This window comes from Haliotis cracherodii, unplaced genomic scaffold (assembly GCF_022045235.1).
Source record: "Haliotis cracherodii isolate W230 unplaced genomic scaffold, xgHalCrac1.p SCAF_19, whole genome shotgun sequence".
Taxonomy (NCBI): domain Eukaryota; kingdom Metazoa; phylum Mollusca; class Gastropoda; order Lepetellida; family Haliotidae; genus Haliotis; species Haliotis cracherodii.
In genome coordinates, this window is record NW_027266274.1 from 4,940,198 (window position 1) to 4,968,095 (window position 27,898).

A 27,898-nucleotide genomic window follows, 5' to 3' on the forward strand; every position below is an offset into this window, starting at 1 on the left:
CACTCTACGACCAGCGACTTTGGTGCCAGGCAAACCAAAGTATACACTTCAAACTGCGTTTGACTGAAGAATCATAAACATTAGGCTGAAAAGAGAACTCCAAACGTATGGTCCAAAACACAACTATGATACAGGTATCAGAAACATCACTATCGAATAACCATGTATTTTTTTTTCGTTTTTAGCCACCATCAAAAATTGGTGTATACTTGCTTTACCTAGAGTTTTATTTTTCTGTTCAAAGCAGCTTTAAACCTCAGTATATTAAGGTCTTTATCAACACTGTTATATCATAGTTAAATATATGTTGAGCTAACACATACCAAAGAAGCACTAAGAATACATCAGTTACATTTTGTGCTACTTCCATGCATTTAAACAGGAGAAACAAGCCATGACCTTGAATACAAGGGTTTCACGTGAAATGTACTATCCCTATTTGTTAGGAACATCCGGGTAACACGGTTAACGACGTCATTACCGACAAGCCTATCAGATGCGTTGCTGTTGCCATCAATCATAAGTCATGTTCATTCATAACTTGTCAGATGTCTCAAGGCTAAACACGATGACGTCTGTGGATTGCCAAACTCAAGTTCTAATCTTGTAACTGCTATCCATATCACATTAATCAATTGATTTAATGAACGTCAAATATTGATAAAACGTGTTTTCATATTTGTTGGACATACGATGCGGGGATTTTTTTCTTTCGAAATTTCTATAACATTTTTAACATCAAACTCCTTTTCTGCTGAGGACAATCAGTGTACAGATAAGTCATTTGGATGTGCTGTATGTAAGTATACATAATACATTTTAATATAAATTAAAGTAATCTTGTTTATTTGGGCGGATATACATATTGCTATAACATACATTACAATGGTATACTTAGTTTTAAGCACTTAATGCCTCAGAGTTTCTACCTTAGGCTTTTCCAACACATTAAGCTGACACGCCGTTCGAAGAGGCGAGCAAATTCACTGTAACCATTCAGAATTCATGAATAACTATTTGTTATTAATTTTATTACTGGTGTCATCGACATATCTATATGTCAATAAAAAACATTTAGTTTATTTGCTGTTATTTCAAGTTCACTGACACAAATTTATCACGGGGTGCTTGTCGTTTGTTATCGACCATATCCTAACCAGCACGAGACATATGTAGCGTCGTGCAAGAACTGATCAGCTGAATTTAATACTGATGAGTGAGTGAGTTGTGTTTAACGCCGCTTTTAACTGTGTTCCAGTTATATCGCGGCGTGTCAGTTTAATGTTGGGGGAAAGCCCGAAGTGATGCAAGCCTCAGACGTTTACCACTTTGGTGAAACCCTCGAGCACGGGTATGGTGCTGACAAACCTAGAAACATAATCGGGGCGAACCAGGATTCGAACCCACAATCATAGGTTTCTGGCGTGTCCAGGGGACGCAACTCTGTACAGCGAATTGCGGCGCCTTAGACGACTGTGCCACCCTTGTCCCCTTAATACTGATGAAACATTAGGTACGTGCTATTGTAAGTTCGATTGTAATTATACTTGGACCATGCTGCATTGATGTACCTATATTGTATTGATGTTCAAATGATTTCATTTCGGAAAACATATTTCATATTCCATTTATTGTTTAATTTATAGGTGTTTGAAGATAATGCGGTCTAATCCACTACATGTATTAGAAAGCGTGAACCAGAATGTAATGCAATGTACTTTCCCAAGAGTAAGACAGGCAGGGATGTCAGAGTAAGACAGGCAGGGATTTCAGAGTGAGACAGGCAGGGATTTCAGAGTAAGACAGGCAGGGATTTTAGAGTGAGACAGGCAGGGATTTCAGAGTGAGACAGGCAGGGATTTCAGAGTGAGACAGGCAGGGATTTCAGAGTAAGACAGGGAGGGATTTCAGGGTGTGACAGGCAGGGATTTCAGAGTAAGACAGGCAGGGATTTTAGAGTGAGACAGGCAGGGATTTCAGAGTGAGACTGGCAGGGATTTTAGAGACATGCTCGAGTTTCAAGACTAACATGATTTCACTGTATCAACTGAACACAATTAGTTTTTTTCTACATCAGATTATCATAATTTCATTCGAAAAACTAAAATTTAGTAAATCAGCACAATCAGTTTCCTATTAATGTAAGATTTATAGGATATATAAATCCAAATGCATAGTAACTCGCATAGGTTTCATGACGCGATTTTGGATCGGGGATTGCACACGCATCAATAATTTGGTGATGAATGTATTTGTTTCCAGTATATTTGCTGTAAAATGTCTTCAAGCTCAGAACAAATTCTCAGTACATCTATGTCATGTACTAAGTATTGACATACAAATCAATACTGGTAACCTTCTGGACCCGATATTATCCTCAAAACAACATTGTAGTGGTACTTAATATCTCGGCTGAATATTTTAATAGTCTAGCATCTTAGTCATTGATGTATGTAATTGATACAGTGCACCAGAGACCTACAGGGAGAACTTCTATTGTCCGGCGACTCGGCTGTGTGTATGAAGGGGTCAATACACAGACAATATATCATTTCTAATAAACGCCCCAATGACATTAATGGTCAAATACTCCCACTCAGAATAGAATGTATTGTAATCGAAGCCATGCCACGCGCTGCCTGGTCGTCTGCTTACGGGTGTAGTCGCCTCTTGTTAAAGTGAACTCGATTTATTTACTTTCCTCACTGAACATATCAGATGAAATTAAGCGACATGGTGGCGGAGAGCAGTTGCATGGGTGACTGTGTTCGGCGATCTCATTAAATTCAGATCTCAACTGCCACCGCCAAACAAAGATCTGATATTCCATTACGGGTCACTTCAGAACACCTTTCATCCGACCAATCAGAAAGTCGCTTTTCAGATCAGGAAAGTGACATTCGGAATGTGTTGGCTAATCATGCAACCTCGAAGTGGTGAACACGAGGTATTCCGAACGACAGGTACGGGCTCAAAGACTGATTCCGTCAAAGTCATCGTCTTATCTCATTCGTCACCACTCGACCCTTTCCGTAACCTGCAAGAAGACTCGTCCCCCTATCGATAAATGTTATGTGCGAAAATACGACAAACCAATCAAAATGAGCGTGTGACCTCAAGTACTTCCGTCAAAGAATCCCTCAGGAATACTGTTTGATTTTAGATATCTCTTGCATCTAAACATCTACCCAACATACAGTTAAATGTGTTCAATCATACTGTATAATACCTTAAGTGCCGATGTGTCTTAAATAGCATCTGGAATATATATGACATATGGGAAATATATGTGAATCATTACGCAACGAGCTGACAATTCTTTCAGTTATGCCCGTTTGCGCTTAGACGGAACCCAGTCGCAAAAAAATGCCACTAGAGGGGCACAAGTCGCTGTTCGGCTTGTCCCGGAATAACACGAGTTGGTCACGAATGCGTCTGATCTCTCGCTTCAACAGAATAAACATTTGAAACGGAAGAGACTTTCCATAGCTCGTGGGGAGTACCGCAATACATTCTCGGCCATCTATTAGACATTCCAGAAATTATCGTTTGTTAACTTTTCACAAATTTTGAATCGATATTCTCCAAAGCGTAGTCTGCAACTCGTGCCGTAAAGCTCGAGAAAGCTGTTTTCTGACTGGTTAATGTCAACTTCTTGTTATTCATGTCACTGGCCAATCAAAGTTCGCAAAAGGTCGTTCTGGCTTGACCGGATGTCCCAAGAGCTTTGCTCAGCGTCGAGAACTAAGATTTGATAAGTGCCCCTCCCTGAAGCTAAAGTTCAATAAAAACGACAAAACCTTTTCCATAACCAAAAACAGCTCCCTCGTACGATTCCGACTATTTGTACATAATTAACAAGCGTTTACTCACTTCGTCACTCGCTCGATCACAAAACCGACAACAGTCGTGAACAAATATATATAGATAAACTAAAAGTTTCTAAACTTTCACCACAACGTCTAAAGGCCAAGGACATTTAATGCCCACGATGCAGCACTAACTGAGAAGAAAAAATAACATCTGACCGTCATCGGCACACTCCTTTGTCATCATTGCGTGCAGTAATAGCGTCAGTGTGCTGGAGTCGGCGAAACTCGCCTACGACAAATGATCTTCAAATAACAGAGTTCTATGATTCTAACTTTCCGTGACAGCTATAAGTTAAAATTGGAAAAAAACACAATCTGTCATGGTTTCTATCTTTTTGTTTTATATTTTGCGACGCCTAGAGATAAGAAACGTAAAACACTGATGTGCGGATCTAGAATAGAAACTGTAGTATCAGGAAAAATGTTTTACAGATTGGGTAGACTTTGCAACCTGCTATTACTTGAGCTTCTTCACATGTATACGGTTCGTATGTGTATAGTTTGTTGGTATACTACTCAAAGGAACACCCAATTATTTCATACTACTGTAGTTAATATCAGAGCATGGCAGATCAAGTATAGTAATAATTAAAGAATCGGGTGTCCTTTTCTTTTCTTTTAGGTAGTATATATGATTTGTATGTTTACGGTTGTGCTTCTTGGTGAGCGGTGTTTTGTTTTCTTCCAGGAACAGGGACGCCGTGACCCTGCTGAAATACTGTTCAAAGCTATGTTAAACCCACCCCACTCACTCAGGGAAAGTCGCTGTGTCGTTAATCTTCTAACATGAAAGATACTGTTTACTGTTCCTGGAGTGTGTTAACGCTGCCTTGAACAGTATTACGGTCACGTCACGGCGTTCTTGGCCTTGTGGTGTCTAATCTAGTAACAGTGAAACCCCGTCAGTCCGGAGACTTCGATTTCTGGGCGATATGTTGGGAACGTTCATACAAAGCCCCATACAAAGACTCACTCACTCACTAGTCTTGTATTCGTTAATCCGAACGAGTGTATTCAGAACGTTGTCTCCCAGATCCACTGTATATGATCTTGAGGTTACTACGTTTAATGTGGTTTCGATTAAATATATCTGACATTTCCGTTACGGTGTTTTATTTTATTAAATGTTTTTAATATTTCATTTCAGAGTAGCATAGTCGTCGCACACCACGTAAACCAACCATATCAGAGACAACGATCGATTCAGCGCCAACTGGATTGAGAATCGCCTCCGATGGACCAAAGCGAGGCTGAGTCCAAACTGGGCCAACTGTTTCGGGCTTGCGACTTGGATGGGTCCGGCTACATCGACCAGAACGAACTCCAGGCCGTGTGTTCCGAACTATCGAAAGACGAACTAGTCGATGTCTTCAGTCAGCTCGACAAAGACGGAGATGGCCGAATCAGTGTCGAGGAGTTCGCCCGAGGGTTCACGGAAATCGGCGAGGCCCTCCAGACGAAGAGTCGAGTTAAGATGCGGGAACGTTTGAAGAGTCAGAATTCAGATGACAAGATCATTGATCAAGAAGATGACTTTGTGGGCATACTGGACGAAGGACTTAGAGCTATTTCAAGGTAAGCAAGCAAATTGAAATATTTCTTTTCTATTTCACCTATCGACAAACGTTTCAAGGAATATACTTTAACTCGTTCCTCAAATTCTCTCTCTTAACCTTGGTTCTTGGGGACCATTTTGGGGGATGATGTGAGTGATGATTTTGTGTGTGTGTGTCCGTTTGTGCGTGCGTGCATGTGCGTGTGTGTGTATGTGCGCGTGCGTGTGCGCGTGAGTGTGCGTGTCTTTACTGGGATGTTTGCTTCATATCTTTTTGAATCAATGTTTTATCCACAACATATTTCCCCAGAACATCACTATGTCAGGTAAACGATAAATTATTTTTTGCTTTTTAATATATTTCCAGCTGTTTCGAGAACAGATTATTGTTTTAAAAAGATCGATGTTCGCACCATCGTCCACTTGTTTGATAGATCCCCGGGGTACTGTGAAGCTGTTTAGATGTTGTTGGCCGTGTGTCAATGTCCACTCACTTTCACAGAGCACACCGTACCCACAGCACATGTCGCTCTGCAAAAACACCAATTCACACAGGCTTCTTTTGTTTTAAACAAAAACAGTGGCTGCTTATCAGGATGAATTTCAACAGCTGTGGTAGATAATAAATTATACTTGTGTGACATACTATCTGCATCAGCTGGCATATAGCTTTCCTTTCTCATAATTTAAAATAGTACAGGTGCTTTAATGAATATTTATAAACATTTGTCATATGCATGTAACGTGGCGTGACCTTGAATGTGTTGATGTGCTGTAATATACACAGGTTAAGTTTAATGCTCCACGCTGTCAATATGTCCTCTTGGTGCACAATTACAATAAGGGCTGGCAGCTCGATGGCGTCGTCATAAGTAGTGAGTGAGTGAGTGAGTATTGTTTTACGCCGCTTTTAGCTTTTCCAGCAATATCACGGCGGGAGACACCAGAAATGGGCTTCACACTTCATGTCGAGAATCGAACCCGTAATTTCGGCGTGACGAGCGAACGCTTTAACAATTAGGCTACACGAACGACCCCGTCATAAGTAGAACCGTTGATATAACGCTGTATGCTGTTGTAGTAGTCGTGAAGGGCATGGAGTGCCCGGAGCCGCCACTATTGTAAGGTTCATAAATTCAAAGACTGCATGTTGTGATTAAATTACCGCTGCATGTATTGAACCTACACAAACCAAATATCAATGGATTTGGAAGCGTAATTTAACAATACGAGAGTGTATTTCATCCATTATGGTATGCTGTTTTCGAATCGACTGTAAAACGTTGTTCGGAATCGTCACCAATTATTGTGATACGCTGTTCCCCAATTTCTTTTCATCGGCGTATGAAATGCATGTACATTATATGGCACGATAAACCCGTGGTCTGAGCGAGTTGCGGCCCCTATCCGAACCAGAATCTGCTTGTTGTGGGGTCGAATTAAAGTTTGGTCCCGATAATGACCCATAATCCGTCAACACAAACAGTTGCGCCAAAGTTAAGACCAGTCTTTTTGTGAGTTCACTCCTCATCAATTGTTACTCAAACATACGACTGAAGTATTGTTCAGTCCATCTTTACCTGCAGTCGTCCTTGACTCGTTATATAGTTCATACTCTTGAAATTCCCCAAATCCAAGAATAGATCAGAAAAATTACAACGAAGACTCCGCATATCGTGAGCTTACGTTAAATCATGGATGTTACGATCACCTTAGCGCTGAGATGGTTTGGGTAATATGGACTCTAAGTTAATATACGCCTTGTGGCGGCACTGGTTCCATTGATAATCTCTTGCTACATTGACGTCTGTGTTATTTCGAAGGTTTTGTTATGCTGTCATTCTGGTCATCGGTTAACAATTGCTGTCCAGAAGGTACTGTTATCCTGCCTCCTAAGTATCTAGTCGTCGGAAAACACTCGTTTTCTTGGCGCCCTAATCGTCGGTAAACGCTTGTTAACTTAGCGGCCAAGTCTTCGGTAACCACTTTTCATCTTGGCGCCCTAGTCGTCTCTAAACACATGTTATTATGGCGCCCTAGTCGTCTCTAATTATAAACACATTTTATTATGTCGCCCTAGTCGTCTCTAAACACAAAATATCATGGCGCCCTAGTCGTCTCTAAACACGTTATCATGACGTCCTAGTCGTTGATAAATACATGTTATCATGACGCCCTAGTCGTCTCTAAACATGTTATCATGACGCCCTAGTCGTTGATAAATACATGTTATCATGACGCCCTAGTCGTCTCTAAACACGTTATCATGGCGCCCTAGACGTTGATAAATACATATTATCATGACGCCCTAGTCGTCTCTAAACACGTTATCATGGCGCCCTAGACGTTGATAAATACATATTATCATGACGCCCTAGTCGTCTCTAAACACGTTATCATGGCGCCCTAGACGTTGATAAATACATGTTGTCTTTGGTCCCTTGTCCCGGGTGGCCGTTTGCTATCCCGAGTCCCGAGTCATCAAGACGTCATTGTTAACATGGCTCAATAGTCATTAGGAGTGAGTGAATGCGTATGGTTTTACGCCGCTTTTAGCAATACTCCAGCAATATCACGGCGGGGGACACCAGAATTGGGCTTTACACATTGTACCCATATTGGGAATCGAACCCGGGTCGTCGGTGTGACGAGCGAACGCTTTTAAACACTAGGCTACCCGACCGCCCCATAGTCATTAGGAAGTGCTTGTTATCTTGGTGGTCTTGTTATCCTGCACCCCTAGTCATCTGGAAGCCCTTGTAACCATGAAGGACTTGTTAGCATGGTTTCCTAGTCATAAAAAACTTCATTCTTCTTGTCTTTGTTTGTAATCCCCAACCTTCTGTGATTGAATTACGGCTTGCCTAAATCCTATCTCGAACCCCCTTAACTCGAAGGTCTGGATATTTCGAAGATCTGGTGATTGCTAACATAGGCTCTAGCTGCTAGTTATCAGCAAATGGGGTCAATCGTGTATTTCATATGCTCTGTCGGATATCGAGAACAATCAATAACGTTCATTGCCAGTGTATGTTGGTTATCATATGCACTGAACTGAAGACAGAAAGTCGGTGCCATTCAATTCAAACTGGGACATTTCAACGTCAATAAATGATTTTATCATCCTCTTTCCTGTAACCTCTCCCGGAACAACAATGGAGCATGTTCTGCCCCGTGCTCGCACTTTGTTGACGGATAGCCTACGTGATCGAAATATATGGCGTATGAATCTCCCACCTGTTGCCATCGTATTGGAATTTTAACATCACTACAATAGAACTGGCAAACCTGAAACACCATCTCGAGTTCATGTCATTTTTATAGGTATCCGTTCCTTCATATTGTTGTGGCGTGGCTCTTGTTGTGAGATGTCACCCTGGCAGTCACAAGACGTGAACATACCTCTGGATGTACACCCGGATCTAAACCAGGAATAGCCGTTGTTCTACTCACCTTCTGCATCAACGGCAGCCGATGCTACTAGCGGGAACATGCATTTATATGAGTCGTTCTGTACCAGGAATATTAACACACGGAATGAATATCTCCTTCAGCAAGATTTCACGGAATAACTTTTCAATGAGAACTTTGTACAGTGTACCATTTTGCAACCCTGCGTTATCTAGTCTTATCTCCTCGGGTCATTAACAGTTAATTATAGAAATGTCTGCGAGACATGTGATTCTAGGACGTTTGTGGGAGCGTCTAAATCATTAGGAAAACATTGGTGATAATATGTGGACGATCACCATCCTCGTTAAAAGGACTTGTGAACTGACGAAACAAACCAGGGTGTCGGATGAACTGCCATTCGGAACAATAGCCACTTCGCATTGTCCTGTGAGCAAAACTTTCTTCGTCGCGGGAGTCTGACTGTCAATGAAGATAGAGCTGTGACGCTGAGGCGCACACAAAGCCTCACAACAAGGTGTTGACATTGGGACTGTTACGTCGTTAGTGAACCGTGTCGGTATGAGCTTGTGTCTCTGATTGGGGATTGAAGGACAGATTAGAGGGTTTAAACATCAGCTATCGGCCTCGCCTCGCATCTTTACACAGCCTCCTGACGGGACCTGTTGCAGTAACCGGTGACCTGAAGCTTGTCGGATGTGGCGTTACGTGCCCATGTAGACATTTACATGTGTCTTGAGTTCAGTCATACTGGAAGAAACAGGACTTGTCGACAGAAAGGGAAAGGAAACAAACGTGAACAAGTTGAAAGCGACACGGAATAATCGCGAGTGACGGACCATTTGGAACATACAGAACGGACTCCTTGTCATACACAAGCTCAGCATTTGGTTTAACGGTTGAACTCGGTTCGCTATAACCGTACATCCACGTGCTGTGTTATAACTCAGGTTTATAACTTACAGTCTGTGTTGTGTTATCAAGAAAAGAGACTGAACGAGACATAAAAATATGGACGTTCACAAGTGGTGTCGTCTGTCTACAGTGTTTGCCTTCAAGGTGTAAGCTATTCTCGTTCGACCTGACCTCGATCTTGAGTCAGACTTCGAGAGGTTTTGATAGAATACAGTCAAGCTGAATCGTGTCCTCGTCAATAGACATACTGAAGAACTGTTTGCTGTCTGTTAAATCGATCTCATGAACGATTTCTGACCTTCATTCACGGGTGTGCACGGCAACAACGTCGCTAGCTTGGAGATATTGCATAGTGTGTAGATATTAATTTGGGACAAAACTCTTGTATTAATTTCACCAGACTGACCTTGGCTTAACATGGCAGATAGTAACTAAATCTGGAGTTTACTTTTTCAAGCGGAATGACACACACGAGGCTGAGGGAAGCAGACAACAGCAGTTTGAATGACCTGATCTTCTGGGATGGCACATGAGCCAGTCTCGCCGGAAATAAATAAGTTGTGTGGTGCTTTGAACCTTCACGATCTGAACCAATCCATTACAAAGGAACAACTAGCAGACATCTCCCAAGTATTGCGTCTTTCCTCGGACGAACTGGACATCATATTCGACGCCTTGGACCACGATAACAAAGGGCATATAACTCTAGAGGACTTGAAATTTGAAATAGCGGACAATAAAAGTTCGACCCCCACAAAAAGGCGCATATCACAAGGACATACACATTGGACAAATAGGGCATACATAAACCTATCCCCGGAGGATCTCGATGTGGGTGTCTTCTCGGAGACTAGGTGGGTAGAGAGATCATGTTGAGCCTTTTCTGTATCAAAACCATCGGTCACAGATTCAGCTACTCTACTTGGCCGCTGATTGAGGTTTGGCCATATGTTTTATTGTGCTGCTTACAACAAGCTGTCGCGAGTCATAATGTACTTTAGATATGATTTTTTCGATATATATTTATAACAAACTGCTTACAGTACAGTGTTTTTTTTTGCTATAATTTTAAAACACGTTGTTGCAACTTCAAAGTATGTGATGCTTTTAAATATTTCTAGCTCCGTCTTCGAATCAGTGTCGGCGAAAGAGTTGGAGTTGAGGATAATTTCTAATGTACACATGGCAATCAACATTAATCATTTGTGTCTGCATCCGAACCTGTAGGTATAATTCAATGTATTGCTTGTTTGGAAAAACAAAGCGAAAATTAAGGTGCCATTTTTTCTTTGCAATAGTAACCGTTTTGTCGACGTGACCGTTTTCGCCAGTTGGTTCCGTTTTCGCTCGGTAGCTATAACCAAATTGTAATTTATACCTGAACATTAGATAATTTGTTTTATTTATCACCTGTCATCTGCACATGACTTACTGTGTTATGTGCCACTGATACGTTGTAAGGTCGTAATGACATTTGCCCGATGACATCAGATTAGCTGTTAATGTTTGCTCCGACGGGTCAAGATCTGCTAAACAATGTTTGCAGGTGTTAATTATAACAAATGATCCACATGACCTACAAAGCCATATATCAACGATACATCCTTCAGTTAACGTTTCTTGTCTCAAATCACATTACCTCGGTATAAAACAACCATTGCCTCGATATAACCCAACTCATTAGTCAAACGGCTATGTCCATTTGGACTTGACCCCGGCAAGATGGCAGTCCTAGGGAGTTTGAATCAGGTCCGTAAAATCTTTTTTATTTACAATTTATGATATATATCAATCAAAGTGTTAACAATTACCATATTTATTCAGACAAATGTCTCAGTTTCAAACATGGCACTGATTCAACGTCTAAATCTAGACTAGCAAAGGACGCATGGTCGTGGAACAGAATTTCCCTTTCAGGGTATCGCTGATGGGTCTACAAGCGAGTAAAAGGGGTCCCTTCCTCCCTGCCATGACTGTAATCCTAAATTAAGCAAGTCTAGATTTACCTCAGGTTCTGAATCTCCCATCTCACTTAGGCCCCTTTCCATTTCATATGTAGTTGTTTGTTTTATTCAAAGTAATATATTTTCAGAGCCTTAGCGTTAGTCTAGGACTGCACTAAAACAACCAGTAAAAAAGGGATGTTTTAGAAGGACCTGCTAACCCTGCTGGGTTTTGTCAATACTGTCTTTCCTGAAAATTCCGCCATTGACCAAGTCGTATTATTTAACACGTGTTAAAGAACTGTTACTTGTTCAATGTACAACATTATTTACGAAGTAGCCGAAACCTGTTTGACCAGCCATAGGGCCCTGGGGACATTCATGTTTTGCAATGGTTTTAATGGTTGTATACTGTTATGTATGTGTGTGGGGTCAAAATGGAGGGGGTCAGTTTTCGAACATATTTATACCCCATAATGTAAATAGAGGAAAAGGACTCCGAATACATAATACATGAAAAAAAAACAATACTGATACAAACCATGCGTAAAGCAGATGCTCAGTTGAGATCCTATCACGTGACTGTCAATTGAATGTCACCATAATCTAAAAAAATCTGTCTAAATGGGTAGAATGTTTCACGAGCACAGAAAACCTACTGATACACTTCACTGCAAACGTTATATACTTATCAGAAATCAGATATACATTACTTTAAAGAAGTTGATAAGCACCGTGTTTTTTCATATTGTTATGATTGATCTGTCACGGTATGACAGGTTAACTACAGTAATAGGAAATAATCTGGTGTTCTTTAACTTCCTTTGAGTAGTATATATGGTCTAACATTAATTTCCATTGTTTATCTAATATTTTATCAAGAAATGTCTGAACAATAGATCGAAGGTCTAACGAGTAGTGTTATGTAATAGATAAATAAATAATAGTAGCTGACAAGGAGATATGCTTGAGCATCCCTAATTACATAACGTGACAATTAGTGCAGACATGCAAAGACAGGGTTTTTGCTTCAATAGAAAAAGCTTCGTCATGGCGTAATAGGCACATTTCTTTGTGAAACCTTGAGAAATGACACATGAGATTTCACACAGTTGAACTACACCACCTGCGGGGCATCCCAGCGCTAGGTGGTACCATGCTGGGTGGCTATATATGAGGATTAACTACGTCCTACGTCCTATGTATAGGCAATTACAATGATGACTAGATTCACGAAATCCTGTTTTTACTGTCTTTACATAAATCAATGTCATCATTACTCGCAGTACGTAATTGTGAAATAAAATTGCTCTTATGTTAATGAACGTTGAAATATGTTCTCTATTTTAAATGGTATGAGTTCACAGTAAGTATCTGTTTAATTTAACGCAGTAAAAGAGAATGCATCTGCACTCTGCATGCCATTTAAAGTCAATATTAATATCTTTGTTATGTCACTGCGTACATATTAGATTCTACATATCTGTGTTGTGACTTACGTCTTTGTAGCGCGTAGGTATTATTTATAACTTCGCTATGCACACGACAGCATAATTTCTGATAATATGTTCACTGACATAATGTTTACTGGGTTTAATATGCATACTATTTTGTTGACAGCTGTGTGACAATTAATATTGTAACAGTAAATTACCCACATTTAATTCTTCTCGTGTAATCATCCAATTCCAACCGAGGTCTGTTAGTTCAATACTTTTTTGTCAACGATCCACGGTCTATGGATCAAAGAGACAAACGCTTGTATTTTTCTAATAGTCACACAGTGTTTTGATAGTTGTATAAACAATCCCAGACATTCCACGATGGCAAGCCACAATGACCACTTAAACGGATAATCGCCGCACAAACCTCTGTATAGCAGCTTAGTCATTACATTAACAAGACGTAAGTAAACCCGTGATCCGAAACAGTAAATGTTCACAGATACATTCATCTAATTGGTTTGACCCACTAAAGCAAACAGCAGCAGTATCTCTTGTGCCCATTCAACCATACATTAAACAACCCCAGGCATTAGCATATGGCTTCACACATGGCGTGATCATGTATAAGGTTGGAGGCGCGGCAAGTAGTTGCGTTTATAACTCGGACACAGCCTATCCCTGAGTGACCAATGTAAGCCCTACAGCGATGTCCCATGCTTAGTTGAAACTGATGCAATGCTCTAGCCCTAACTGAAGCAAGTCTAGATTTTCTACAGGTTTACGGAGTTTCACTGAGGCTTCTTTTCCATTTAAATGTAACGGCTTGTCTCTATTAAAATTATATATTTTCAGCGACTAAGCGTTAGTCTAACTGCACAGGTGTATCCTATGTTCGAGGGTATGTTCATGTCTCTTTAAAACGGTGGCTATTCTCAGGGTAATTGGCTGTAAGGAACTGATTGTCGCAAGCTCCGACGTTCATACAGTTTGGCCCTCACTCTATGAAGGTTCATACTCCAATGAACTCACACAAGTGAAAGTCAATTCTTAAGTAAACGATCCGAACAATTATCGCCCCGATTGTAAGATTTCCGGTCTAATCGGTGACGAGGTGTTAATGTATAGGAACATCAACACATGGGGCACATGTATGATACGAATATAAGATATGAATCTAATGATTTCCGCTACATACCTTCGAACAGACTAAAGTGGTATCAAGTAATTATTTAGCACGGAAAGGGCCGGGGTCGATAACTAAGTTCAGTATCGCGACGCTCCGTTACAAAATATTGTCACGTGGAAATGCCACGTTGTATGCAATACTTGTACCGTGACGCATCCGACAAATATAGTTCACGTTATAGTTCAGGGGACACAGGTGGCCCAGTCGTCTAAGGCGCCGCGATTCGCTGTGCAGAGTTGCGTCCCTTGGACACGCCAGAAACCTATGATTGTGGGTTCGAATCCAGGTTCGCCCCGATTATGTTTCTAGGTTTGTCAGCACCATACCTGTGCTCGTGGGTTTCACCGAAGTGGTAAACGTTTGAGACCTGCATCACTTCGGGCTTTCCTCCCACATTAAGCTGACACGCCGTGATAAAACTGGAATACTGTTAAAAGCGGCGTTAAACCCAACTCACTCACTCACGTTGTATAACTCAGGGTTTCTGTCCCATCCGCCATTGTCAAATACGCAGTTGAGGGTAATCGTACAATATATGTGTAAACGACAGGATATAGGTCAGTACGAGATGGTCAAGACCCCCCAACCACCCCTACCTGCTCGTATACAGCAGTATTCTCTAACATTAATGTGTACGCGTGATTTATTTTAGGCCATATCAACACGACTGTCGATTAAGGGCCATTCCCTTTCGATCTCAAAAACACGGTAGACGATCAACTTCTACGGATTAGGCAAGCCGCTTTAGGTTAAGGTCAATGTGTCAGTCACGGAACACAAAATGGTTTATTTACTACGTCAAGGTCCTCTGACAATCCCCCGAGAAAGTATCCCTCGCTAAGTATGGATACTGTTGTGAATGTATTACCCATGGATCTTGAACTTTTGAAAAGGCCTGCAAACTACCGCCCTTATGTACATATACATTATATAGCTGACACGGACCAGTAGAGAGTTACGCCCCTTAGCAGTATCAGGATTCACTGGTCTTATGTTCAGTCCCTGTTTTGTCCCGATTATAATCCTTGTTTTGTAAGCACCATACCTAAGACCGTGGATTTCCACTTTTAAGTTCCTGTCTACAAACTGTGTCAATTCGGGTGCACCCACATTAATGCGACTGCACGATACGTGCAACGGTTGCACCCATATTAATGCGACTGTTCAGTATGTGCAGCGGATGGCAGAACTACAATATGCTCATAATGGCATTGAAAACCAAATACTAAGAATGATAACATTTTGAACAGAAGCTTATTTTCAAAATCCCCAGGTTCACACCTTCCTTCATTCTAGGCAGGCAATTAAATCAACCATGACTAACGGGATCGGGTGGTCAGGCTCGCTGACTTGGTTGATGCATGTCATCGATCCCAATTGCGTGGATAGATGCGCATGATGTCAATAACTGGATTGTCTGGTCCAGACTCGATTACTTACAGACCGCCGTCATACAGCTGGAATATTGCTGAGTGCGGCATTAAACAACAAACAAACAAACAAACAAACATAGTAAGGTCAAGAAAAGATAAGTGTTAAAATCAGGACGATATCAACATGGCCAGAAATAGAATTAAAACCAGATTTTTGAATCGTACAAAACCAAACATCGCACTGGTCGACCTTAAGATATCGTTGATGATGCATGAGGACCCAGGACATAATGAGAACCATTTATAAAAATATATTAACATCCCGTCAGGCCTCGTGCTCTGACTGACACGAACAGGCTATTGTGGTTTTGCTCGCCGTGTCACAATGTTAATGGCGGGATTAACAAGTTAGCGCCATTGTGCTTCTTAATGGTTCTTTCACTATGTCACATTCAGTCTTATGATACGTGCGAAACGGCGCCCAAAGCTTAGTGTTAATTACCTTACAACATCTAAATCCAACCCTTTCTGTCAAAGAATGTTGAAACTTTCAAAGAAAAGCCGCACTGGCCGAACCAAAGTGAAAATAGGTCTTTAAGAAATGCCCACTGGCAAAGGTCGTAGAAAGGAAGGACTATCATAACACAATAGATTAAGATGGCGATGTAATGTTCTCGAGGCCTACCTAACATATGATCAGCTACCATTCGTGTACGAGTAATATATGCACGGTCTACTGTACGAGGGAAGTCGGCTGTTCCTCCCTATGTGTGCACCCCCTGTACGTATACACTGACATTTACCGAGCATCAACGTGGCTGGCAGCGTGCAGGGATGAGGATGTTTGTCAGATGGGCGAGAAGCCTGCGTGTGTCACTATGTAAACATGCATACGGTAGAACCCAGGTGCGAACCACGGGACCGTGCTTGTGCAGTATTAGACTTTGTAAAAACGTCAATTCAGTCCAGTTCTGTAACAGTTCAGCATATTTCTCCGAAAATACACCAACGGTGGTACAATAGTATATATATATGTATGTAACAGTTAATCCGCAAAATGACACTTTTCACTTTGGCAATTTACAAAACGCCAAAATATTTCAGTCATTTTACAATTATTGTTCCATGTATTGTTTAATAATAACGAATTCCAAACATTTTTATGATCTATTTCATCCCCCAGTGACTGAAAGAGATAGGATTAACATAAAACGATGTATATATCTATTCAATATGGATCAAGAGACAACATACTAATGTGATTTAGACATTTTAACGTAACAATATATTCATATGTACAATGAATCTGGACAGATTTTCCAATGTGGATATATGTTTAGGTAATAATGTTTTACGTAATGTATGGCCAGATATATAACAATTCTTTGTGATTTAAAGAAGTCGTTGTTGGACAAGAGCTTCACATAAAAAAGAAAGACAAACTCGTCTCTGATAGCAGATAAATATCATAGTGTACAGACACAGTCTTCTCTCATTTACAATGGGCAAATATTGATTCGATGTACTTTTAAAATCAATAAATATATTTTTGGGGAAGAAATAGGAAATTTTCTAATTTTGGTTATAGTTTAAAGTTTTGATATAATACACGTTTTAAACCTGATAAAATATTTTCTCGGTACTATTAAAAAAACTGATCTTTAAGAATTCTTTACATCTTCGAAACCCAAAATGACGTTGAGCAAATAGATGGGTTTATGAATACTTCTACAATTCGACGTAAGTTTGTGTTTGGTTTACTGTTTCTATCTATTTACACCATATCGAGGCTATGTTTCATCATTGCCCGACTTCAAGGACCGGTGATTTGAAAAACAATAATTTATTACTAAAATTATGGCAGAAATACGTTGTCCTCACGTTTTACACCCCCAAAATATATCGTTCACTGAACATGCTGGACACTCGGAAACAATAGGTGTTGTGGGGTCGACAATACGTGTCCCCTCTTTCCAGAGTATTATTTTTTGGTCCCTAATGGATACATGTCCTGAAAGAGGTACTGGTGTCCTTTTCAAGTCCAGGGTACCGTTGTACAAACTTTAGCGCTAAGGTGATCGTAGCTCCCATACCTTAACAAAGACTTACGACAGTCGTAGCGCTAAGGTTGTTTTGTACAACGATATCCAGATCCCGATTCCGTTGGACGGACTACCGATCAGGCCAAGTTAGTGTATCTAGTTTATATTGGGATACGGACAAGTTTGTCGGTTTAATGATGTGTACTTGGTATTCGATTGAGCATGGTTGTACGCCGCTTTAAGAACTAATACAGCCACATCCTTACTGATGACTAAAGTACTATAATGTGAGGAATCGAACCCCTTTAACCACAAGGCTGAACCACCACATCACAATTTATTACAGTTTACGAATATTAAATCAAAATGTGGTTTAGTAGGTCCATATTGAATATGATCCAAGCCCTCGCGTCCATCCATGATATACTGAAGTACAGTGTAACATATGAACACGTTATGCAAACGTTATATATTTATGTACATAATAGTCATCATGGAATTTACCTTTTTATTTACTATTGTAACAAAAGTAAACAGTATCAAAATATACGAACATGCAAGCAACCGTGGTTAAGGTGTCTATAGCACTTGCACTGTTCTGAATGCATATAACGCTTTGTTTATTTATTAATTTTCTGGCAAGTAAGAATATATTAACTTATTTACTCTTTCGGTTTCAAAGGACCAACAAGTTCTGTCAATACACAATCATTTTTGACCCATATCGCACACACTCGAATAAGTCCCGATAACAGATTCAAATTCTCACACCACAAAGGGCTATAACTCCAGTGAAAGATGATATTACGATCAATAACGTATCACGCCATGTTGCTATAGTAACCTGTGTCAAATGCAACAGGTGTTGAATACCGACGTACATGAAAAGCGACTATCTATCGCCTACGTAACCGTGTCCTAGTGACGTCAGGAACGGAAGAAGTTGTAAGCAACGTCATGGTGGACTGGTATTGAATTTGTTGTTGATGACAACAACAACAAACGTAGTTATCAAATGGATAGTCACTCCCACGATAAATATACATAAGAGATATAATGTACATTGATATGCCAATAAACAATCAATTGTATACATTTCACTAAGAGTGCACACGGTATTCAAGCAACCCATTTAAAGCATGTTGTTTACTCGTCCGTTGAAGGCACCACTGTTTAATAACAATAAGCTGGTATTACACAGTGTTTAATACCAAATCCAATGCTTACATACTGCCGGAACTAGATTCACAACAGATATTGAAATCTCTCAACATCGCGGGGCTTATTCAATGACGTGGCATGTGAATATGATAGATCACCGAGAGGAGCTTATGCACACTCGATGACCCAGCAACCCTGTTGCAAGGATGACGTCATAGGGCATTGTTTCGCTGGCGTAGCTTCACATTACAGTGCAGTGATGTCAAACACTTAACTTGCCCCGTGTAATACCAATTGTATGAAACCAGTGAATAGTACTGGTCAGATACCAGCTACTCGTTCAATAAAATTGGTTTCACACGGGAGCGAGTTTTATTATTCTATATGTTCAAACACATCTCGCGTATACAATAGACATTACTCTTTGTCCGTGTCCCACCGTAGTGGACAGCTGGCTGTAATTTGACCTCAACACTCCGGCCTATACAAACGTGTTTCTAGTAACTACAAATGTATTCAGGGGAGCATGCTAAAATATTCATATATACGCAGTTTAACTTATAACGCGACGCAAATTTGATATCCATGATATTTATGTATCAGATTCACAATGCATTCAAACTAACTGCCACAGATGACAGTGATATGTGTGTTCAGGAATCATTATTATTTTGCAACCGATATCCCGTATGGGTGAAACCCGTAGGATGTGTCGCGTATGCTCTTTGATGCATCCCGTGTGTTGCATCCTGTATCTCGTACCCGTATACTGTATATTGTATCCTATATCCCCTATGTTGTATATCCTGTATATTGTATCTTCTACGTTGTATCCTTTATCTAATGTTGCAGCCTGTTGTCCTGTATGTTGTATCCCCTATCCCCTACGTTGTATCCTGTATGTTGTATCCTATATTCCCTATGTTGTATTCTATATCCCCTGTTGTATCTTCTATGTTGTATCCTATATCCTCTTTGTTGTATCCTTTATCATGTGTTGTATCCTATATCCTCTATGTTGTATCCCGTATGTTGTATCCTATATCCTGTGTTATATCCAATATCCTCCATGTTGTATCCTGTATCCTCTAGGTTGTATCCTTTATCCTCTATGTTGTATCCTATCTCCTCTATGTTGTACCCTATATCCTCTATGTTGTATCCTATCTCCTCAATGTTGTATCCTATCTCCTCAATGTTGTACCCTATATACTCTATGTTGTAGCCTGTATGTTGTATCCTATATCCTGTGTTATATCCAATATCATCCATGTTGTATCCTCTAGGTTGTGTCCTATATCCTGTATTGTATCCGATATCGTGTGTTGTACATTCAGCCAGGAGCAGGTGATCGAGTTGTACCAGACGCTGCACGCCAGCGAGAACCCCGAGTTGCTGACTCAGTTCGAGAACATCATCCTGGGTGTCATCAAGGACATCCGGGTCTACCAGCAGGAGAATGACAGGCTGGAGAAGACCTTCAAGAGGTGAGCGTCATGTTGCCATAGATACGGAGGGTAACCCTCACTGTGCTTCAGTGGTGTATATGTTAAATTAACCATGACAATCTACATTGAACGATGAAGAATGTGTCACATGCGCAGGGCTTTACGTTCCAAGAGATACTGATGTCGTTAAATGTTTTGGACAATCCGTTTTAAGACTTGCTGGTGTTGTCAGATATTCATGACAATATGCTTTGAACAACGAATATGTTGTCAACCGCAGGACAGTATGTTCTAAGAGATAGAGATTTTGTCAATTGTAAAGGACAACGGGGCTTAAGAAATAATGTTCAGGGCCAAACACTTCACGGTGAAGATGAGGTAGACAGACGTTTTGTTCACTGCTGTTGTTAGTTTCTCAAACGTGGTTTTGGAAGTATAGTCAGTTTAAAGGTTATGCATGACTTCAAGAAGCCATACATGGTTATTCCGATTCTTCTACTTAATGTACTTTACAGAGTTTGTAGATATGTGCAATCGACCCACAAAGAAAGATCGGTCCAAGCCTCGCATGGGTGTTCCCAGAATTAGGGAACTCTGCGATATGTATGAATACATTTTCTGCAAAGTATCTGTTAGTGTCTGTTGATATTCGTACGTGTCTGTTGATATATGTAAGTGTCTGTTGATATCTGTGTCTGTTGATATATATCAGTGTCTGTTGATGTCTGCACGTGTCTGTTGATATGTTAATGTCTGTTATTATATTTTAGTGTCTGATAGTGTCTGTTTATGTCTGCACGTGTCTGTTGATATGTTAATGTCTGTTATTATATTTTAGTGTCTGATAGTGTCTGTTTTTGTCTGCAGGGAGAAGGAACAGCACGAGCGCCACCTGCGGAGTCTCGAGGACGAGATGGATGTCCACACACAGAAAGTGGAAGAACGCGTCAAAAAGGCGGTAAGGATGCTCACTAACTAACCTCGTGACGCACCCGCTATAAGTTGAACAAAATGTCATAGTAGATGTCACTAAATATATATGTAATCTGGAAACCGATAGTGAATGTATTCCATTGATGTCGAACTGAGGGCCTAAACCAGAAGACATACTGCTGTCCCGTGCGACCATTGCTAAGCCAGTAGTGTCCGTGGTCGCGACCGGATCGCGAGTCTGTCGCGTCAAAATCGCCAACGAGTTAACATAAAAGTAAATATCACCTTATCCCAAGAAAAATATGACCTGCCATTTCAACATGAATGTATCTGTATATAAGCATGCACACCCCCGCGAGAGTAATTGCTATGAGATTGATACATAACAAAACTCATAGTTCAGGATTTAATTTACCAACGTGATCCGCGATGGCTGAATATGGTATATCAGTTTCCGCCTACGGGTTTGAATTACAATTAATGTTGATTTTCCACCTCCTGTTGTCTATTTACATCACGTGTTTGTCCCTTTCACGCCATATGTGACAGAGGCACAATTAGCATAATCAGTATATGTATGTTATAAAGATGACCTATATTTGTTACATGTTTTTGTTCCGCGGAGTAAAAAACATTTTCGGATACGTTGGCCATTAGCACGTGGTATTCGGGCCAACCTAATAAACAGATCATCGACCTGATTATTGTATGGATCGATAAGTTTGGTTATTATTAATACCTGAAAAGACACTATGATTAATATTATTATGGAAGTCAAGGCTAACAATGTTCTAACTAAACGTTATAAAGATGCCCTATTTTCGTTATTTGTCTGTGTTCCGTGAAGTCGAAGACATTTTCGTATGAGTTAGCAATTATCACACGGTATTCAAGCAACCTGATACACAGACCATCAACCAATTTTCTACATTTAATGCTGAGAACATGTGATAAATAGACATATACGTGTACATTAAAACTGCAGCACGTTGTTGTAATAACATATTATGATATGTTCAATAAAGACTACATTGCACATTTCGCGACAACCGAGACAAATCAATATGGATCGATAACTATGGTGATTGTTATTGTTGCCTGACGAGACCATTATGATTAATATAATTTTGAAAGTCAAGGCTGACAATATTCTAAACTAACGTGTTACCTATATATTACATATGTCAATACTTTCAAGTGTCGACGCAAGGACAAATTAATCATTTTTCAACTTACAACACTTCGACATTGTGTCATTCGAGCTATAAGGCTAATAGGCGTCCAGGAATGAAATTTCTGTACTTATTAAAATACGCAAGGTCTCAGTTAATAACAAGTTCCGGTTGTAAGTGCACCATCGACTGGAACGACATGCTATTAATTATATAATATGACTGACAGCACTGAGCAAGTGCATTTATTTCTATAAAAATAAAATGTATCAAACGACTGATACTGTAAATCAAATATAACGAAGGGGAAGCAATATACATTTGAAACGAATGAATGATATAGAATTATAAAATTATTGAATAGATATTTTGATACAATCGCAACAACAACGAAGAGAAAATATATACCTAATATTTTGGTCCATTTAATTTTAATGAACAGACTGGTTGGACATAAAAGTGATTGTACGTTTAGACAGGATCACAAACTCAGAATAAGAAAAGAATGCAATATATATTATTTGTAATCACGGCTCGATGTTGATCTTATTATAACCAAAGACATTATTTACTGTAAAAAAATGTATACTGTTACATTATACATAACGATTTATAACAAAAAATCGTTAAATTACCCAATATAAAGAGGACTGCGAAAGGCATTTCTAAAAATAATATTTCGCCTTTTTATGAATATACACTTTAATGTGTACATGTAGGAACCAGAATATAGACTTTAATATAAAAAATTAAGAGACAGAAGGAAGGAGTTGAAATGATTAATCTGTTCCCAAAAGGATTAAAACAAATAATTTGACCTCAGGATATGCAAAATACAAAACTTCGTTCACTGGCCATACATAATATTTTGAAAAATCGCGTGTTGTTTGTAATCCATGTTTTGGCGCCTCTTTCTCAGACACACAAAAATAAATGTTTGAATCGCTGACTGAACGATCTGTCTCAGACACAACTCCCAGACACTTCAATATTAAATCGTCGCTCCATGATAAAAGCTACAATTGAACATGCCGAGGCTGCCATTTTGACCTGGCGAAGCTCTTTAAAGTAGGCCACAACGCCTACACAACGCTGGTCACTCGACATAGCCAGTACCCGAGGCACATGGTACCACAGGGACAATAGACCATGTTAGACATTATAGGAATTAAACATGGAGTCCAACAATGTCAGGATTCTATAAGATCATTTAGTATATCAGAAGTGTCTGGTCAGCAGATTTCAGCAGATGGCAGTCTGTCGGTGTTTTGTCATATCAGATCGATACTGAAATCTACCTCGAATAGTTTCTCGAAGGACAGTTTCAGGTCACTCCTCTCTATGTTACACGTTCAAATATGTTTTGTGAAACTACTTTGTCCTTACAATTACATGAGATAAAGAACATTGTCGTAAGTTCCATAGACATAAGCCTCTATTCATATTTAATAAATAATTACATCATATAAAGGCCTGTGTTACCGATACAGTAAACCAAGCCGATAAACTCGGTATCATGATCCGATAAATATGTAAATGAGGAACTACTTTCAAGCTCCAAATATCAATTCGATGCCTTCTTTCTCAATAAACTATTGACTAACGTTCCCAATATGCTTAGTTATGGCTTGTCGACGAAACATGGCCGTAAGTCATTTGACAATAATACATTGCGCGGTTCACTCAAACATTTATATTCATACGAGAATCATAAAATGTAATTTCTATCAAAGAAGTAGCTTTAGAAATATAGCTACTTGTTTGAGTGGATTTACATCTTAAACATCAATTAAATAAAAAAAAGATGTTATATGATGTAGAGATTATTTTTCTTGTTTGTAATCGTAGCCTTGAGATAAGCTCGCATTATACAATACATTTTTTGACATTTACCATACGGAAACACGCTCGGGTAATAATTACTATAAATGGTTAGTTTCTTCAGTCACTGAGATCGCTGATATACATTAGTACAAAATCACATGGAAGGACATCAACATCTAAAAATTGTCATGGATTTTATCAAAAGTATTCAAATGATTACAAGCTGTTATGATTAATAATATACAAACGGTACTTTTCAAACTTCTCGAAAAAAGACAATGAAGTGCGTTATAGAAATGAAAAATTCAAAAATCCGTTTTGTCGCACATTTTGTCACAAAATAAAATCACAATGATTGAACTTTATATAAAAGTCATATGCAATTTTACAATTTTCATTACAGATTTGTTTTAATTTTCTTTTTCAATGAAACAAATGCGAGCTTGGTGCGCCAGATAGAGCCCCTGCCATAGTGTGGATGCTCCACCCAATAACAGGTTGAAAACAAATAATCATTGCCAAACATTTTCCCAGTAGAGATGCCCTGTGCAAACGTAGACACATTGTAATTATTTTGTCTGAACATATGACGGAAAACAATGCATAAACAATCAAAGCGCCGCCACCAAGACATCAAAGCGCCGCCTGATAGGGATGGTATACATGGCTGTACCTGGGTGATGGTGACTCACGCAGCAGCGCCAGCTGTTACGGAATCGTGTCAGTTTCAACGGAAAACTCGCCACTTGTATAGATTTCTATCGCAAGAATGCAGCTCACACCTTATCAATCTATAAACCTGTTTTGTTAGTTGATAAGGAATGTGGAGCTGACATTATATATTTGTACATATGTCAGCTGTGTTTGGACCTGGCGTACGGCTAATGGAATCAATTAGAATAAATATCATATGTAGTTTGAGTGTTTGATTAAACTCTGATGCATATATAGACGCATTTGGATATTAAAATGTACATGTATGCACAAATTTTGAAATACATGATGATCATATATCAAACCGTTACTGCATTTAAATACCTCTTCAAACTAATATCTTACATCTGGGTTACACACCAATGCATTGCCATTTAAATCTTTCAGGACTAAACCATCTCGCATGGACAGTTACATTTTGATTTCGTTGCTTTCTGTTATGAAATAAAAATATTATTACATATAGCTCGATGTCACTATGTATTCATGAACGTTTTATTGAAATGTGATTGAGTGAGTATGGTTTTACACCATTTTTGGCAATATACAAGCAATATCACGGCGGGGACACCAGAAATGGGCTTCACTTATTATACCCATGTCGAGAATCGAACCCGGGTCTTCGGCGTGACGGGCGAACGCTTTAACCACTAGGCTACCCGACCGCCCCTATTGAAATATACCCACACCATTGACCATTAGGCAGATAATTCATCAGGTTGTATGTAACTTAGGGTGGGATGGGCTCGAACCAGTAACCCCTGATGACACCCTGTCCCACTGCACGAAGGGACACAAGTGAGCCTAAGATTTAAAATAGTCACTTGCAACGCTGACTTCAATTGCTGGCATAAATTAATGAGCTCATGGAATATTCAAGCCTGGACCTACTAAACCCATTTCTATACCGAGGTTATTTTATATATTATAAGAACTGAGTGAGTGAGTGAGTGATTGAGTAAGTGAGTATGCTTTTACTCCGCTTTTGGCAATATTCCAGCAATATCACGGCTGGGGACACCAGAAATGGGCTTCACACATTGTACCCATGTCGGGGATCGAACCCGGGTCTTCGGCGTGACGAGCGAACGCTTTAACCACTAGGCTACCCCACCGCCCCTATAATAACTGGAATCTTCCAGAAATAATGCTTCATTAACACTCAATGGGCCCCTTGAAGCTCCTTGTAACGCTGTATATGTTGCTTTACCTGACAGGAGATGGAAAGATCCGACCAGGAGAAGGCAGAGATGAAGCAGCTGATGGATGCTGAGATAGCCATGCTGCAGCAGAATCTCAAGAGGATGCAGAGCGTAAGTACACTCAACTCTATCCTTTCCAAGGAATTTACTAACCCCTTACATATGGAAGTAAAACAAAGGGTTACAAGAGCCTTTTGTTCCGCAGAAACATTTTCTCCATTTTCATGTAGTTACTTCCCTTAGCCATGATGGGATCCGATGATCTCGGTTCGAGTCACAGATTCGAATTTGCCCTGACTATAAGCTCGGGTTAGTTAGCACTAAACCTGTGCTCGTAGATTTCACCGAAGTAGGAATGGTCTAGATTTGCGCCAATTTGTGCGTTCCTCCCACATTTAGCTGGCGCGCCGTGATAAAACTAAAATATTATGTTCTACGTTCTGGAGCCAATATTCAGTGTAGCCTGGACTGTGAAAGAAGTGCCATGTGTGGAACTGGGGCGTTCTCTCTGGGTTGTTAGGGTAATCATTATCATTAAATACAGCATAAATATGTTGTTAGAAGGAAACCAAAGAAGTGCTTGAACGACTTGAATCCACTGATTGTGCTAGGTCTGCCAAATAGCTGAGCATAGTACCCCTTTAAACCCGGCGTCAAGCCCATCTGACTAACCCACCATGGCTGTATTACAGGAGGGTATCGACAGGGTTGGCCGGGAGACGGAGGAGTACATGTGCAGTCTGAAGACACGTGTGGAGGAGTATCAGCTGGAGAACAGACAACTGAGGAGCGAGCTGACAGACACGCAGACAAACCTGGCGCTGGTCAAGGGGGAGCTGGTCTCTACCAAACAGCAGTTCCACGAGAAGAGCCGGGAGTTGGAAGTGTGAGGATCGATGATGATTTTGATCTCTTCTAATACTAGAGATGCTGATGATGATGGTGATGATGTCATGTGTACAAGAATAAATAAATATAATTATGGCCTCCGCCACAACTACTACCACCACTAAAGAAAATGATAATGATTTCACGATAAAAACGATTATGATGATTGTAATAATGGTAATAATGACAACTACATGACCCGTAAACATCCGAGGTAGAAAAGGCCTTCAGCAACCCGTAATAGGCGCCTAACGGGATAGTTGGTCAGGCTTGCTGACTTGGTTGATGCATGTCATCGTATCCTAATTGCGTGGATCGATGCTCATGATGTCAATCACTGGTCCAGACTCGATTAGTTACAGATCGCTATCATATAGTTGGAATGTTGCTGAGTGCGGTATTAAACAACAAACAAACATCACATGAGTTTCACATATGTACTTTATGCTTCAGAGAGAGGACGACAGTGATGGATTGCATTCGAGAACAAGACAACCTCACACGTCAACTTCACATATTACAGTAAGTAAATTAGTATAAGTCCACCGGTACATGGCTGACATACAGGGTACATACCATATACCCCTCTAAAATGAACCCGTTAAATTGGCATCTTGACGGCGGGCTAATGGCATAAACTTATCCAGAGTTATCGCCCTTGCATGTGCATTGAACATTCGTGACCAACTCGTGTTATTCCGGGACAAGCCAAATAGCCTCTATCATGGCCATTTTTGCGACCGGGTTCCATCTTGGCGTAAACGGGCATTTGAAACAATTGTCAACTCGTTGCGTAATGGTTCACATATATTTC

At 40.1% G+C, this 27,898-nt stretch overlaps 1 protein-coding gene across 1 annotated transcript in view; it reads left to right on the top strand.

Moving 5' to 3' along the window:
- Positions 1-27,898, top strand: part of LOC139466708 (ras and EF-hand domain-containing protein-like) — a 45,209-nt gene that overhangs the window by 7,950 nt on the left and 9,361 nt on the right. Inside the window, 6 exon segments of the mRNA XM_071248341.1 lie at positions 5,020-5,447; positions 20,241-20,390; positions 21,219-21,309; positions 26,212-26,307; positions 26,889-27,082; positions 27,538-27,606. Coding sequence (XP_071104442.1) covers positions 5,107-5,447; positions 20,241-20,390; positions 21,219-21,309; positions 26,212-26,307; positions 26,889-27,082; positions 27,538-27,606 — 941 coding nt within the window. The 5' untranslated portion in view covers positions 5,020-5,106.